Source organism: Nuphar pumila, chromosome 12, assembly GCF_984573655.1.
Source record: "Nuphar pumila chromosome 12, dmNupPumi1.hap1.1, whole genome shotgun sequence".
Lineage (NCBI taxonomy): Eukaryota > Viridiplantae > Streptophyta > Magnoliopsida > Nymphaeales > Nymphaeaceae > Nuphar > Nuphar pumila.
In genome coordinates this window covers 104,734,599-104,746,890 of record NC_143260.1, presented here as the reverse complement: position 1 = coordinate 104,746,890, position 12,292 = coordinate 104,734,599, and the positions used below count along the sequence as shown (strand labels likewise).

The window sequence follows — 12,292 nt, the reverse complement described above, 5'->3', positions numbered from 1 at the left end:
CTGACCCTATAGGGTTTGGTACTGGTCGGGTCCGGGTCAAACCCAACCTGAGTTTAATATGTATCGTATCACCAGCTTGGGTATGGGAAATCACAAGCAATGGAATGGGATTTGATACGTATCGTATCACAAGAAAACTGATACGATACTGAGCTTAATCTGCTATTTTTTAATAAATATGAAAAATAGCTTAAAATTAATTTTTTAATATTATTTTAATGATTTTAACAGGTGTCACGTTCTGATTGATACAAAATATTTCTTAATTATTTTTTGGCCATTTTAGAATGATACACTTGGGTATCGGTATCCGCGGATACACGTGATTCTCTGGCCAAACGATACGGATCTAATTTCAATACTGAAAACATTGGATTTGACATCACCAAATCCCTCCCACCTACGGAATCCAGCTACAACCTCCTGCCAACCAGTGTAACAAATATTGCAAGATTTATGAAAATCTTGTGATAATATCGTGAGAAATTGCCTGAAAGTTTGAAACGGCAATTTCTAGCAAGATTTACAAAATATTGCAAGATTTATGAAAAAACATAAATACCGTGATTTAAACATGATATTTAGGTTTTAAATGGCTATTTATCACACAAAAAATCATGTATTTTTATTTTTAAATAATTTTTATTAATATTTTCTTATAAAAATAATTTATATATTTTTTAATTAATTTTTTTATTGCCAAGATTTTGCCAAAAAAATGCGAGATTTATGATTTTTTTTTCAATTTCTCGCAAGTTTTTGAAAAATGAAAAATTGCCGATAAAAACGTTTGTCACTATGCTGCCAACACAATGTTGGAGATCCCTCCCAACAACCTCGCACTTTCTTAGTTGTTTGGGAGCAGGTAGTTAGGGCTGGTAAATAAACCGATCTTGGGCTGTTCTGTATCGGCTCATTAAAGGCACACCCCAGCTCAAGCTCGGCTCATGATCTTGTCACGAGCTGACCCAAGTTTGGTGAGCCAATCATGAGCTGGCTCATTTTCTTTAAAAAATCATTTAAAGTGTCTCAAACTTTATAATATATAATATATATAATATGAAATACATATAATATATATATATAATAAATGTATAAAATACATATAATATGTATATTATATATAATATACGTATAAAACATATAATATATAAAACGAGCTGAACGGCGAGCTGCTAGTCTCGTTTCCCAGCCCTACTGGTAGTTCGCAAGGAGATCCATTGCCAAATACCACCTACCAAATAACTATGGAACTTACCGAATCTCAAGGCTCCCAAATCCAAGATTTGGTATTTCATTGCCAAATTCCGTCTCCCAAACAGAACCTCAAAGGAGTTTTTTTTGTTTTTCTCCGCATAGGACCTGTAATCAAGGAGGTGGGTGTCGCCGTCAGACAATAGCCTGAATTCGAGCCTACTTCTTGTGTCCTCATGAATATAGGCCTGAATTCAGATCATACAACAGAGAAGTCAAACTCAAGGACAAAATTTGAATCAAAGATCAAACACTGGAAAATCACACACACTACATTTCTGGGTTTGAACGCCACTTTAATGTATGATGACTGGGTCCGATCTGACCGTCTGTTAGGATCTCAATCAAACAGAAGATCAAGTCGGATTGACACCATTGAGTGGAACATGAAAAGTATTTGGATTGAATGGAATTACACTCAGCAAGCATGGGTGAATGGTACACGGGTTCTAACAAAGTTTCCGACCAATCATCCCATCTAGTCAGGTTTCCCAGACCGGCAGCCTTTCCGAAAAAATGGATTTCTCAAAGCATTCGGAGATGCAAAACTCAGCGGGTATCTGAACAATGGGTTCCATGCAAATATCAGACAATTATGGGTACAGAGTTAGACCAGGATTAGGGGTTGTGACCAAGTGGAGTTGGAGATGGAAGTTTATGTTTGATTCTTCGGATGATGTCTGATTACAACTCCTAGCAGCAAACGATGTAATGCATCAGACACAGCTTTGCAGGAAATGTTTGGGAAATGACGCACAAACTGCTATGTCCTGCTTCAGGCAAATTCAGCAGCATAAAATAATATGGGCATTGGTGATCAAAGTACAGGATGTTGGGAGTCTCATACATTGCCCCATCATTGAAAGATATAAGGGGCTCTTGATTCTTGTAGTGTCAGTCTGCCACTGGGCGTGGTTGGTTAAACTGCGAGTTGGACACAGTACCTCTTTATTAGATCAAATCACAAATGAAACAGAACTGAGCTAAATATGGGTAAACGCCCTGTGTTGGTTATATTTGCGTATATACACAAAACCAGATCAACCCGGCTTTCAGACAACATTCTGCTTGCTTAGCTAGCAGGAACGATTCTCTAAATATTCTTAATAAATTCAAATCACCAACCGCTCCTACTGCCTGTGTGATGATTAAAAGAAGCAACTGCAACTAGGCTCTTCCCACGGGAGAGAGAGGCGGGTCGGGAATGGATTTCATGGAACCTGTCCCTTGGAATCTATTGGACATCTGGAACCTACCTTCTTGTGCAGCTAAGAGTGAGTCAAGTAGAGTTTTGGTGCCCACCCCTGCTGTGATGGTATGATTTCTACTGTGCAAAATGGCTATACCGATGGAAAATGCCTGGAGAGAGGAGATGGGTTCATCAAAATCAATCGAGTACAGTCCTTCACGCACTGCTGCAAATCTCAAGGCAGGTGCATCTTCTTGAGCGCCCTGCCATAAAAGATTAGAATGTGAATCAGTTGAAAAAGAATCTTGACAGTCTGCAACTAGAAGAGCATGGACAAAGAAAGGCAAGTACCTGCATGAAAAGATATACTTGTTGAGCAGCATCTGAGTCGCAGAATGCTTGTGAGGAGCACAAGCTTCTTTTGCTTAGTGGTCTTTGGCTGTCAAGAATGGTAAGGCTGCATCCCTCATCCCAACCCCCACAGTCACACAAACCACCTGATTTCCAACGTTCGATTAAACGGGAAGGCATGCCTGCATCATTGACCGGTATACCATGCACACCACTTGGAAGAATAACTTTGACACTGCTACAAGATTGGTTTTCTTTCTTCGACACATTAGGAACAGATGGGCCTGAGTAACTGGCACATGCCTTGGCCCCAGTAAAATCTGTTCCAGTACTCCTACCGTTGCCATCTTGTACAGAGCCATTTTTTAACGGCTCAGAAGGGGACTTGATAATGACTGCTGCAAGCTCATTGCTAGAATTATTATCAAGCAGCAGATCATCCAGATGATTCTTACGATCAGGTTTTTCATGTGATGGATCTCTTGATCTCCCTCCAGAAAGAACATACTCTATCATCAGTGAACTTTCTGAAATACCATCTCTGGCCAACTGAGGGAACAAGAAACATCTGGCCTCCATCTGACCAACAATATTAGAAATATGACAATGTTTATCGTCTTTTTTATCTTGTCTGATCCATCCATTCTTTTTCTTAATGCCACTAACAGAATGAAAAGTGTACATCCAATACAAAGTGTTCTTTCCATTGATGCTGATTTTCCTCTCCATGGCTGCAAAGGCATCCCTATGGTTGTTTAAGGAAAACATGAAGAACGGTATTCCATTCTTTCTAATGATTTGTAGGAGTGCATGCTGAGCTGGACAGATTGGCTTTTTATCCAGAACCAGTGAATTGGTAGGATTGGCTGATTGCTGGACAGAAAAACCAGAAGCTTTTGCTGTTGTGTCATCACTGGAAGAGGATAATTTTTTGCTGGATGATTTACATCTCTCTTGTGCTGCCACGGAAAGCTCTTGTAATAGAGACTTGCATATAGAAGCAGCTTCATCCTTATGCGGTGTGGATGATGCTGTAGATGAATGCAGATCGTTCCTTGCTTTTGATTTAACTAAAGGACTCAACAATCTCCTTAATGAGCTGAACTGACGTCTGAAGTGGGTTCTTACTTGATCAGTTGGTGAACCATCTTGATGAGTAGTTGTGTCTGATTTAACTGAATCAGATCCAAGAGTAATGAATGGTGAACCTGAAGTCCTTGTGCCTATTCCCTCTCTGAAACTGTGACTTCTGGGTGTTCTATCCATGTAAAGACTAGAGCAATGAATTGGTGATGAATCCCTCTCAGTTGCTTGCTCCTTCACTTCATTTTGACCAACCTGATCATGCAACAGGCCAGTATGATCAATGCTGACACTCTTGCTAGCTGACATGAAATTATTTCCCGTGCTTGAAGTACCACTGGCAGGTTGGGGCTGATTTTGTAGTATATGTGATGGAATTTCTTTATCCATATCAGTGTTTAAGCCAACTGTTGATTCATCTGCCACGGATCCCTTTCGATCCTTCAGTGGAAGCACGCATGAATGCTGAATTTTGTGGCCTAAATCAGCAAAACAATCTGTGGGTGGATGAGACCTTTTTGACAAGCTGCTGGCTTCTAGATCAGCAGCTGTCCCAGCATGCGTTGCTGGCAATGTGAAGAAATGGTCATTGGGGCAGTTTCCAAGAGAATCACCTTTGTGTCCTCTAGATTTTTGACTTACCACAAAAGAAACTCTGGAGAAATCTTTGGCACAAGAAGATACTTCTTGGGTATCAGGTTCCTCTTGGGAACTCAAGAAATCATAGTTTTTTATACCTGATGCATGAACTCCCTTCCTTGCTGAAACAAATGCATGCTGCAAAATGGCTTCTTTATCTGGAAACTTCATTTTCATTTTCTGGAGATCAAAATCCATATATCTGAAGGCCTGATCCATTCCCTGCCTTTGAGTATCTCTTAGCCTGACGTGTTCAGTGTGAGCTTTTGAACTGGAAAAAGCGGCAGGATTTTCAGCTGTCTTCACATGGTGTGCACTGGAAGATGAACACCCATGAGAGTCTGATGTACTTAGAGTTGCCCTTGCTCGTCGAGTAGAGGATCTTCTGTTATCTGTGCAAGAAGATGTGGATGGATTGGAAGCAGAGAAGGGCAATTTGGTTTTGGAACTGGATGCCCGTCCAGCTGCCTGATTCTGGTTGTGTGTCCAATCTTCAAGAAGTGACCAATCTAACACACCAAAACTCAATGCCTTATTTGGAGATTCATCCCTGCTTTCAGGATGCTGGAGATAACATGGTAGACTTGACATATATTTGATGACCTCATCCTTTTTGCAGTTTGGATGCTTCACTGAATATTTAGAAGGTGCTGGTTTAACATTGTGAACATTGGACATGAAAGGATGCTCACCAGTACTACTTGATTGGTTTGTAGCCTTCTCTGCTTTCAAACTTAAATGTCTATCCTGTATCTTTAAACCTCTTCTGCCTCTAGGAGATAGAACCTTTGTTCCCTTTGCCGATTTTGAGGCTCGATGAGTGGAAATATTAAACTCCAAGTGATATTCCATTATCATACGTTCTGATTGTCTTGCATCATTCACTGTTACCTTTGAGGGCACAATCTGGTTGTATGGATTCTGTAATTTCGAAAAATGACAAAGCGTCTGCCACCAAGGAGTTCGTTTTCCAAATAATAACCCTCATGATTCAAGACACATGATGCCAACAGAATTATCTTCATGTCGTACCACTGAACATGCTCTTTCTAGTCGATATCAGAACCTGAGTATTCCAAGAAAAACACCTTTCAGCATGCCCTTTCATGTTCTTTCTGTATGTTCCTATGTCACAGGTGCGGTGATGTGGCACTTTAAAAAAACTTGGGTGCAGGAGGGTATATATATATATATTAACAGTTAACAGTTAACAGTAACACTAATGAAATAAAAAAACAGATAATTTTTTGCCCTAATCCCCCGCCCAGCCCCATTCATCGTATTTTTTTTCGGGTCCAGGGTTGGACATTTATGACCTTGGGTGCGCCGCACCCAAGGTCGGCTTGACCGCACCGGGTGCCGCACCCACACCCGAATTGCATCAGGTCGACGAGGGTGCGGCACCCTGCTGTCCGAATCCCTGTGACATAGGTACGTGCATTTGAAAATGAAAACATCATAAAAGCTTATCAGGCAAGAACTTGGTAATGAAGGATACTCACCATCACCCAAGAACTTGTGGATTCTTATCTGTTATCAGTTGATATTCGGCATTTCACTACTAAAGCCAGAATCCCTATATCTGCATGAAAAAGGAAATAAACACTCATACCTTTTTCATGGAGAATATTAATATGTGGAGACTATACTTTCTGTATAATACAATGCATGGACTTGGCTATGAAGCATTTGTCAAACATGTGGTCTATTTTTCCTTTGTAAATATCTTTCTGCGTTTTATATTTTTTTGGTTCATTTTGGTCATTGTAGGATCAGATATGTACCTGAAAGATCCTATCGCATAAGATCTGGTCAGATTTTCACATGGGCCCACCAAAACTTATAGTTGGATTTGTTCTGATTAGAGCCATATTTCAGAAAATCTGCTTCCAGCTGATTTTGCCTTAAAGCAAGGAAGCAAAATTTGCCAATTGTTGAATCAAGCAGAATAATAACACCAGTAGCTACTTCTGTCTGATGTTTATGATGCAAAAGTTTAAGGGGAAGCAATGACATCACCACACAACATTTCAAACATGGTCATAGATACACCAACATTTAGCATATGACAGGGAAAAATGACGAAGATTTATCTTAACTTCATCAGACTTTCACAAACATGCCAACCCTCCAATTATAAAACTGAATGCCTTCAATTTGGTTAAGGTACTAGAAGGGAGAAAATGGATCGTCTGCAGCTTGCAAGATGATGTAAGTTCTGTTTTTTTTATGTATTCAATCTTGCTCACTTTAGCATTCATACTTCCAGTAGCATGCTATGCTTGTTCACTTGAGCATTCATTCTTCCAATAGCATGCTACGGTTGTTATCTAGGCCATCTTCGATTTTTTCCTGGATGAAATTTTGTTTATCTAATGCTTTTAGGTCAATAGGAAAAAAATTCTGTTTTAGCCATGTTAAGGAACCCGGCCTAAAGGTTTGTGAAGTATATGTTTGTGAGAAATGCATTTTCCTTTATGGTATTCACCAAAGATGGTGTACCTAACTGTCCTTTGCTTAGTGCGTTCAGAAAGATTCATATAAGCTTAAACTGGTGGGATGTAAAACTTTTTTAACTTTGCCTCTGCAATCAATCATCAAGACCATTTGTTTCTGCTGATTGCTTTCTTTCCTTTACAGATCATATCTCATGGTTCTAAGTTTCCAGAAGCTCTTAAACCCATTGGTTGTTACTTCAAGCAACACAATCCATGTAGTGAGAGCAATGTTGTAAGTATGGTACCGTATCTCATGAAACAGTACAATACATATCGTTACTATGGGGTTTTCTGATACGATACACACCTGTATCTCGATACATGTGTGTATTGTACGATACACCTCCCGTATCTTATGGTACGCGGTGTATCTTAATATACACTACAATACAGGGGGTATCTTAAGATACGCTATAAATGCAGCCCCTTGGGGGTAGTTCATATTCATCCCTAAAGAGTTTAAGAGTGATTTAGAGAGATTTTTTTTCAAAAAGAAGATGATGTTGATTATTATGAATATTGTGACTTATTAGCTTAGAATCTTAGATTCATTATTTAATATGCATATTATTTCATAGTTTGTGTTTTTCTTATGAGATTGCCATTTATAGCATATTATCTTGATTATTTAATGTTTGATGTATTATGCATGCCATTCATAGCACATAATTGTTTTGATATGTAATATTATAGATGTATCTTATGCAAACGATCATTGTTTGATGATGTCTTATACAACTCAGAGAAAAATAAATGTTTCATATGTGATTTTATGATTGTATTTTGTGAAATTCATGATTTTTTAGAAATTTTTCAAGTTTTTTCTGATTTTTCTTGATTTTTTAAAAATTTTGAATTTTTTTTATTAAAACTATACAGCACGATACGTATCTCACTTTGGGCCTGACCGATACGGGTTACGATACGATACTTGCAACCTTGAGTGAGAGAATGCATGGTCTCCACCTACAAATGAGATCTCATCCTCGATATGGAACTTAGAGATGTTTGCTTGGGGAAATATTCTCTCATAACCAGCGTTATTAAAAACGCGAGCCGCAACCATAAAACGTAAAATCCCTAAGGCGTAAGCCCCATGGGTTATGACCATGAGGCGTACACCTTAGGGCGAAGCGCACCTCAGTGTGAGGGGCACGCTTCCTTTAATAGAAGTCAAATGAGGCTCAAAGCCCCCATTTGACCAAGATTTTGGGGTCAGGCCTCTCTCTCTCTCTCTCTCTCTCTCTCTCTCTCTCTCTCTCTCTCTCTCTCTCTGCATCTTTCTCCCTCTCTCTCGTGTCGCATCTTTCCCTCTCTTTGCATCTCGACTCTCCCTTTTCTCTCTCGCCTCTCGACTCTTCCTCTCTCTTGTCTCTAAGAAGAAGAAAAAGTAGAAGAAGAAGAAGACCTATAGGTATTGCCCTCTCTTCTTCCTCCTCCTATTCATTTTTCTCTTCTCCTTCTTCCCCCTTCGTTTCTTCCTCTTCTCCCCTGTTCTTCTTCTTCTTCTCCCTTCAGCTCGCCTCCTACCTCTTCTTCCTCTCTTTTCTTCTTTCTCCCTTACTGTATTTTCCCCTCCTTCCTCTGCATCTTCTTCCCCCACTATTTCTTTCTCTTCTCCCCTTTTCTTCTTCTTCTTATTCCTCCCTTCCTCTCGCCTCCTTCCTCTTCTTCATGCTTTTCACAACATTGCTCATTACTGTGAGAGAAGATTCTCATTTGCCCCATTTCACGTGTGGAAGCAAACATGAGAAAATGGGGCAGTGAGATTCCACATCACATTTGGGGCCATTTTACTCACTCCTCTTGTGAATCCAAATCACATTGTCCACCTTGTGCTTTGTAATCACATGATTTCAGATCACATGGGATGCAAACAAATGTGCCCTTAGCTTCTCTTAGGATCACTCCTATGATACTATTGCAAGCATTTGATTAATGGAGATGATAGATTGTACAATGTGGCGTATAACCTTGCCTGCTCAATCTGATCACCACTTTACATTCATGGACCTTGGAAACCTTCATCACACAATATGAGTATGCTTCAAAACCATTAAGTCATAATTTGTGTAGGGATAAACAGAACAAAACGTGCACTTTCAAAATTTTCCATCAGTAGAATCTCTCATTTTAAACATGAAGTTGCTCAGCCTAATTCAGATCTAGTCATCTGAATCACAATTTAATGAACCTCCACCTTTAGATAAAAAGGTGGCTCACCCTAATGCAGACCTGGTCACTGAATCACAATTCTGAGACAGGGTATAATCTCTTTTTAGATATGTTTCAGAGTTGGTGCAAACCTAAATCATTTTTTTCCTTTTGGATCTGCGACCAAAAGAATATTCCAAAAGCAATGGAATCACACTGTGTACAAAGGAAAAGGTATCCTCAGCTAGTGGGGAGCAATCTAGTGAAATCATGTCATAAGTTTCCCCTGACTTCATCCCTTTCCAAATGACCAAAATGAGCCCAATGTTATCTCTTATACCTTTATAATGGCCAGCAATTTGCTGCTTTATCTGCTGAATTCACACTTTAAAGCCTGCCAGCTTCTTAGTTTAGATCCATCACTCTGATCTCATCTTAATAACAATCAGTGTTTCCTGCCTCATTAAGAAACCCTGCTTTTCTCGTGATTCTTCTTGTTTTTATGTCATAATTCCATTCTATGATTGAATAAATATTTCTAAATACCATCTCTAACTTAGGGAACAAAGAAAGAAGGCCAAAAGGAAAGGGAAAGAAAAGGTTCATTCTCAAATTCCACTCTCAGCAATCGAGAATCCGGCAAGAGCCAGGCTCAGACCTTCTGCAGTAAAGGTATCATTTTAAAGTTTCAGGGCTCTCTGACAAATATTGCGAGATTTATAAAAATCTCCCCGATATATAGCGAGAAATTGCCTGAAACTTTAAAACGGCAATTTCTTGTGAGATTTTCAAATCGTGAGAAATATTATGATGTTTATATTTTTAAAAGATATTTATCGTGAAAACCTTCGAGATTTTTATTTTTAAAAGTGTTTTATTTATATTTTCTTATATTTTTTTATAATTTTAATTTATTTTTTATTCCCAAGATTTTGCCAAAAAAAACAAGAGATTTATGAAAATTTTCAAAATCTTTCCAGTTTTTTAACTGTCCAGATTTTGCTGTTTTAAACTTTTGTCACTATGTTTCAGGAATCCTTTGCGCAAAAAAATGAAGAGGAAAAGGAACCTTCTTCAAGGGACCTGCATGATATCAGAACTCAACAGATCACTTTAGGCCCCAAAGTTTATATGAACATGTTAACCACAATTACATAAAAAAGATCCTAAATACACAAAAAGGGCTCAACTTTGCTAATCTTTACTAGGCGCACTCATAAGGCAAGGAAGAAGAACAATTTGACAGGCTGTAACTCTAATTAAGAATACACATGAAAATCTGCCAAAACTTCCTTAATTTCTCGCATCAACGCATAAAGTTGCAGAAGATCAACATGATTCTACCAATATTCAGGATTAATCATAAAGATTTGACATAAAGACGTCAAATTCAAACTCTAATCGGAAGATTCAACTCGGCTTTGCCTACTCCTAAAGCTGATCCTACGAGAAAAAGAAACGCATATAACAAACCGAAATTCTACTCAGTTTTTCTCCACAAGGCCGAAATTTCCGGGGTTCAGGATTAATCATAAAGATGGAAAATTCTAACTCTAATCGAAAGATTCAACTCGGCTTTGCCTACTACTCCTAGCGCTGATTCTACGAAAAAGCAAACGCATATACAAACCGAAATTCTACTTAGTTTTTTCTCCACAAGGCCGAAATTTCCGCGCGGGAGGGGGGGGGGGGGGGGGGGGGGGGGAGGGGGGACAAAGGGGAAAATCGCCGATCAACAAAAACTAAATACTTAACAAACACAAATTATCAAAAGCAAAGAGATTTCGTATTTCTCAACATACATTAGCATGAATATCTACAGTAAAAATAACATAAATCCTCCATGAATCACTCCTAAGAAAAAGCAAAAGAAGAAAAGAAAGAAAGAAAAAAAGAACAAAAGAGATCTTGCAAAAACTCTTTCCTCCCAAAGTTACCTCCAATGCGTCCACCACCGACGCGACCAGACCAAGACTCTCCGACTTCCGCCGACCGAAATCCTCGCAACCTCCTCGAAAAGCCGCGTGCAGATCAAGGAGAAGAGGAAAAGCACGAAATCTCCGTCTTTTCAGAACCTAACTCCATCGCGCGTCCACCGCTACGATCATAAACCCCCGGAACCCCGTCCGTCGGAGTGCCGGCAACCTCCCCTAGCTCCTCCAGCCAAATTTGAGCCTCTCGGCGTAGAGAGAAAGCAAAATATAAGAGACGGCGACGGGTTTTCCCCTTCGCCGGTAGAGTAAGGCACCACGATACGTTATCCGCGTGTGAAGGCGAAAGGACGACGCCGCTCCTCCGCGATGTTGCAGAGAACGTGAGAGAAAGAGAGATATCGTCGGCCCCTCTGCGTCACTCCTGTGATTCAGAGTGAGTGGGTGCTCTCTCTCTCTCTCTCTCTGGTTCGACTCTGAGTTGCAGGGACGACGTCGACCGTGGTGACGTCCCGAGCACATCAAACAGACCCACCTTCTCCACTCCGCTGCCCGTGGGTCTCGCGGGAAGCCTTTTGAGCGCGAGAGAACTGATTTGTGATGTGGGGATCCCGGCGTAGGTCTACGTCACGAGGAACAGTGGGGCCCGCTTTCTGAGCACACTCATTTGCTCGTAGTTTTTACTGGAGCAGGGAAATGACGGGGGAGGTGGAGGGAATGACGAAAATGACCTCTACTTGGTGGGAACGAGCGTTTCCAGGACGCATCGTTCCGATTCGGACCGCTTTAGGATCGTCTGAGTCGTTCCGAGTTCGAAATTCGCGGTGAAAATATCTTGAGCTTTGACCCGAGGGTGACTACACCTCTAAGAAACGCACAATTCACAAAACCAATCCCTTATAATTAAAAAAAGATTTGATATATTAAGATAATGTTCATACATGTCGACCCATTTCTTTTTCTTTTTTCTTTTTTTTTTTTATGACAAATAAACTCTCATCGAGAACCAGGTCACTTAATGGGCTCGTCTCGAATTGAGGACACGACCACCCAGCCTTACTCATAACGAAGCAATCGGCAATCACCGTGCACCAACGAGATTTGATCCTGGACCTTTAGCTTGACACAGGACCTAGTTGACCACGACTGGTGTCAGACACTGAAAATGGTGTGTCATTGTCACGTAGCATAAT

The 12,292-nt window shown here is 40.1% G+C and overlaps 1 protein-coding gene across 2 annotated transcripts; it reads right to left on the bottom strand.

The window, feature by feature from the left end:
• Window positions 1-2,185: 2,185 nt before the first annotated feature.
• Window positions 2,186-11,648, bottom strand: LOC149821439 (uncharacterized). Of its 2 annotated transcripts, XM_089982140.1 has the most exons (4): window positions 11,106-11,646; window positions 6,019-6,098; window positions 2,795-5,582; window positions 2,186-2,706 (listed from the first exon to the last, which is right to left on the bottom strand). In XM_089982140.1, the coding sequence occupies exons 3-4, from the start codon at window positions 5,372-5,374 to the stop codon at window positions 2,422-2,424; spliced, it is 2,865 nt and encodes a 954-aa protein (XP_089838266.1). In that variant the 5' UTR covers window positions 5,375-5,582; window positions 6,019-6,098; window positions 11,106-11,646; the 3' UTR covers window positions 2,186-2,421. The 2 variants fall into 2 exon arrangements, with proteins under 2 accessions (XP_089838266.1, XP_089838265.1); XM_089982139.1 differs by lacking the exon at window positions 6,019-6,098 and having other exon boundaries at window positions 11,106-11,648.
• Window positions 11,649-12,292: the final 644 nt, after the last annotated feature.

Bases quoted from the DNA above. Each gene is read 5' to 3' on its own strand.
- LOC149821439 (XM_089982139.1), bottom strand. From the start codon at position 5,374: ATGATAATGGAATATCACTTGGAGTTTAATATTTCCACTCATCGAGCC. The intron at 2,707-2,794 runs GTACTTGCCTTT...CTTTTATGGCAG, and splicing joins AAGTATATCTTTTCATGCAG to GGCGCTCAAGAAGATGCACC.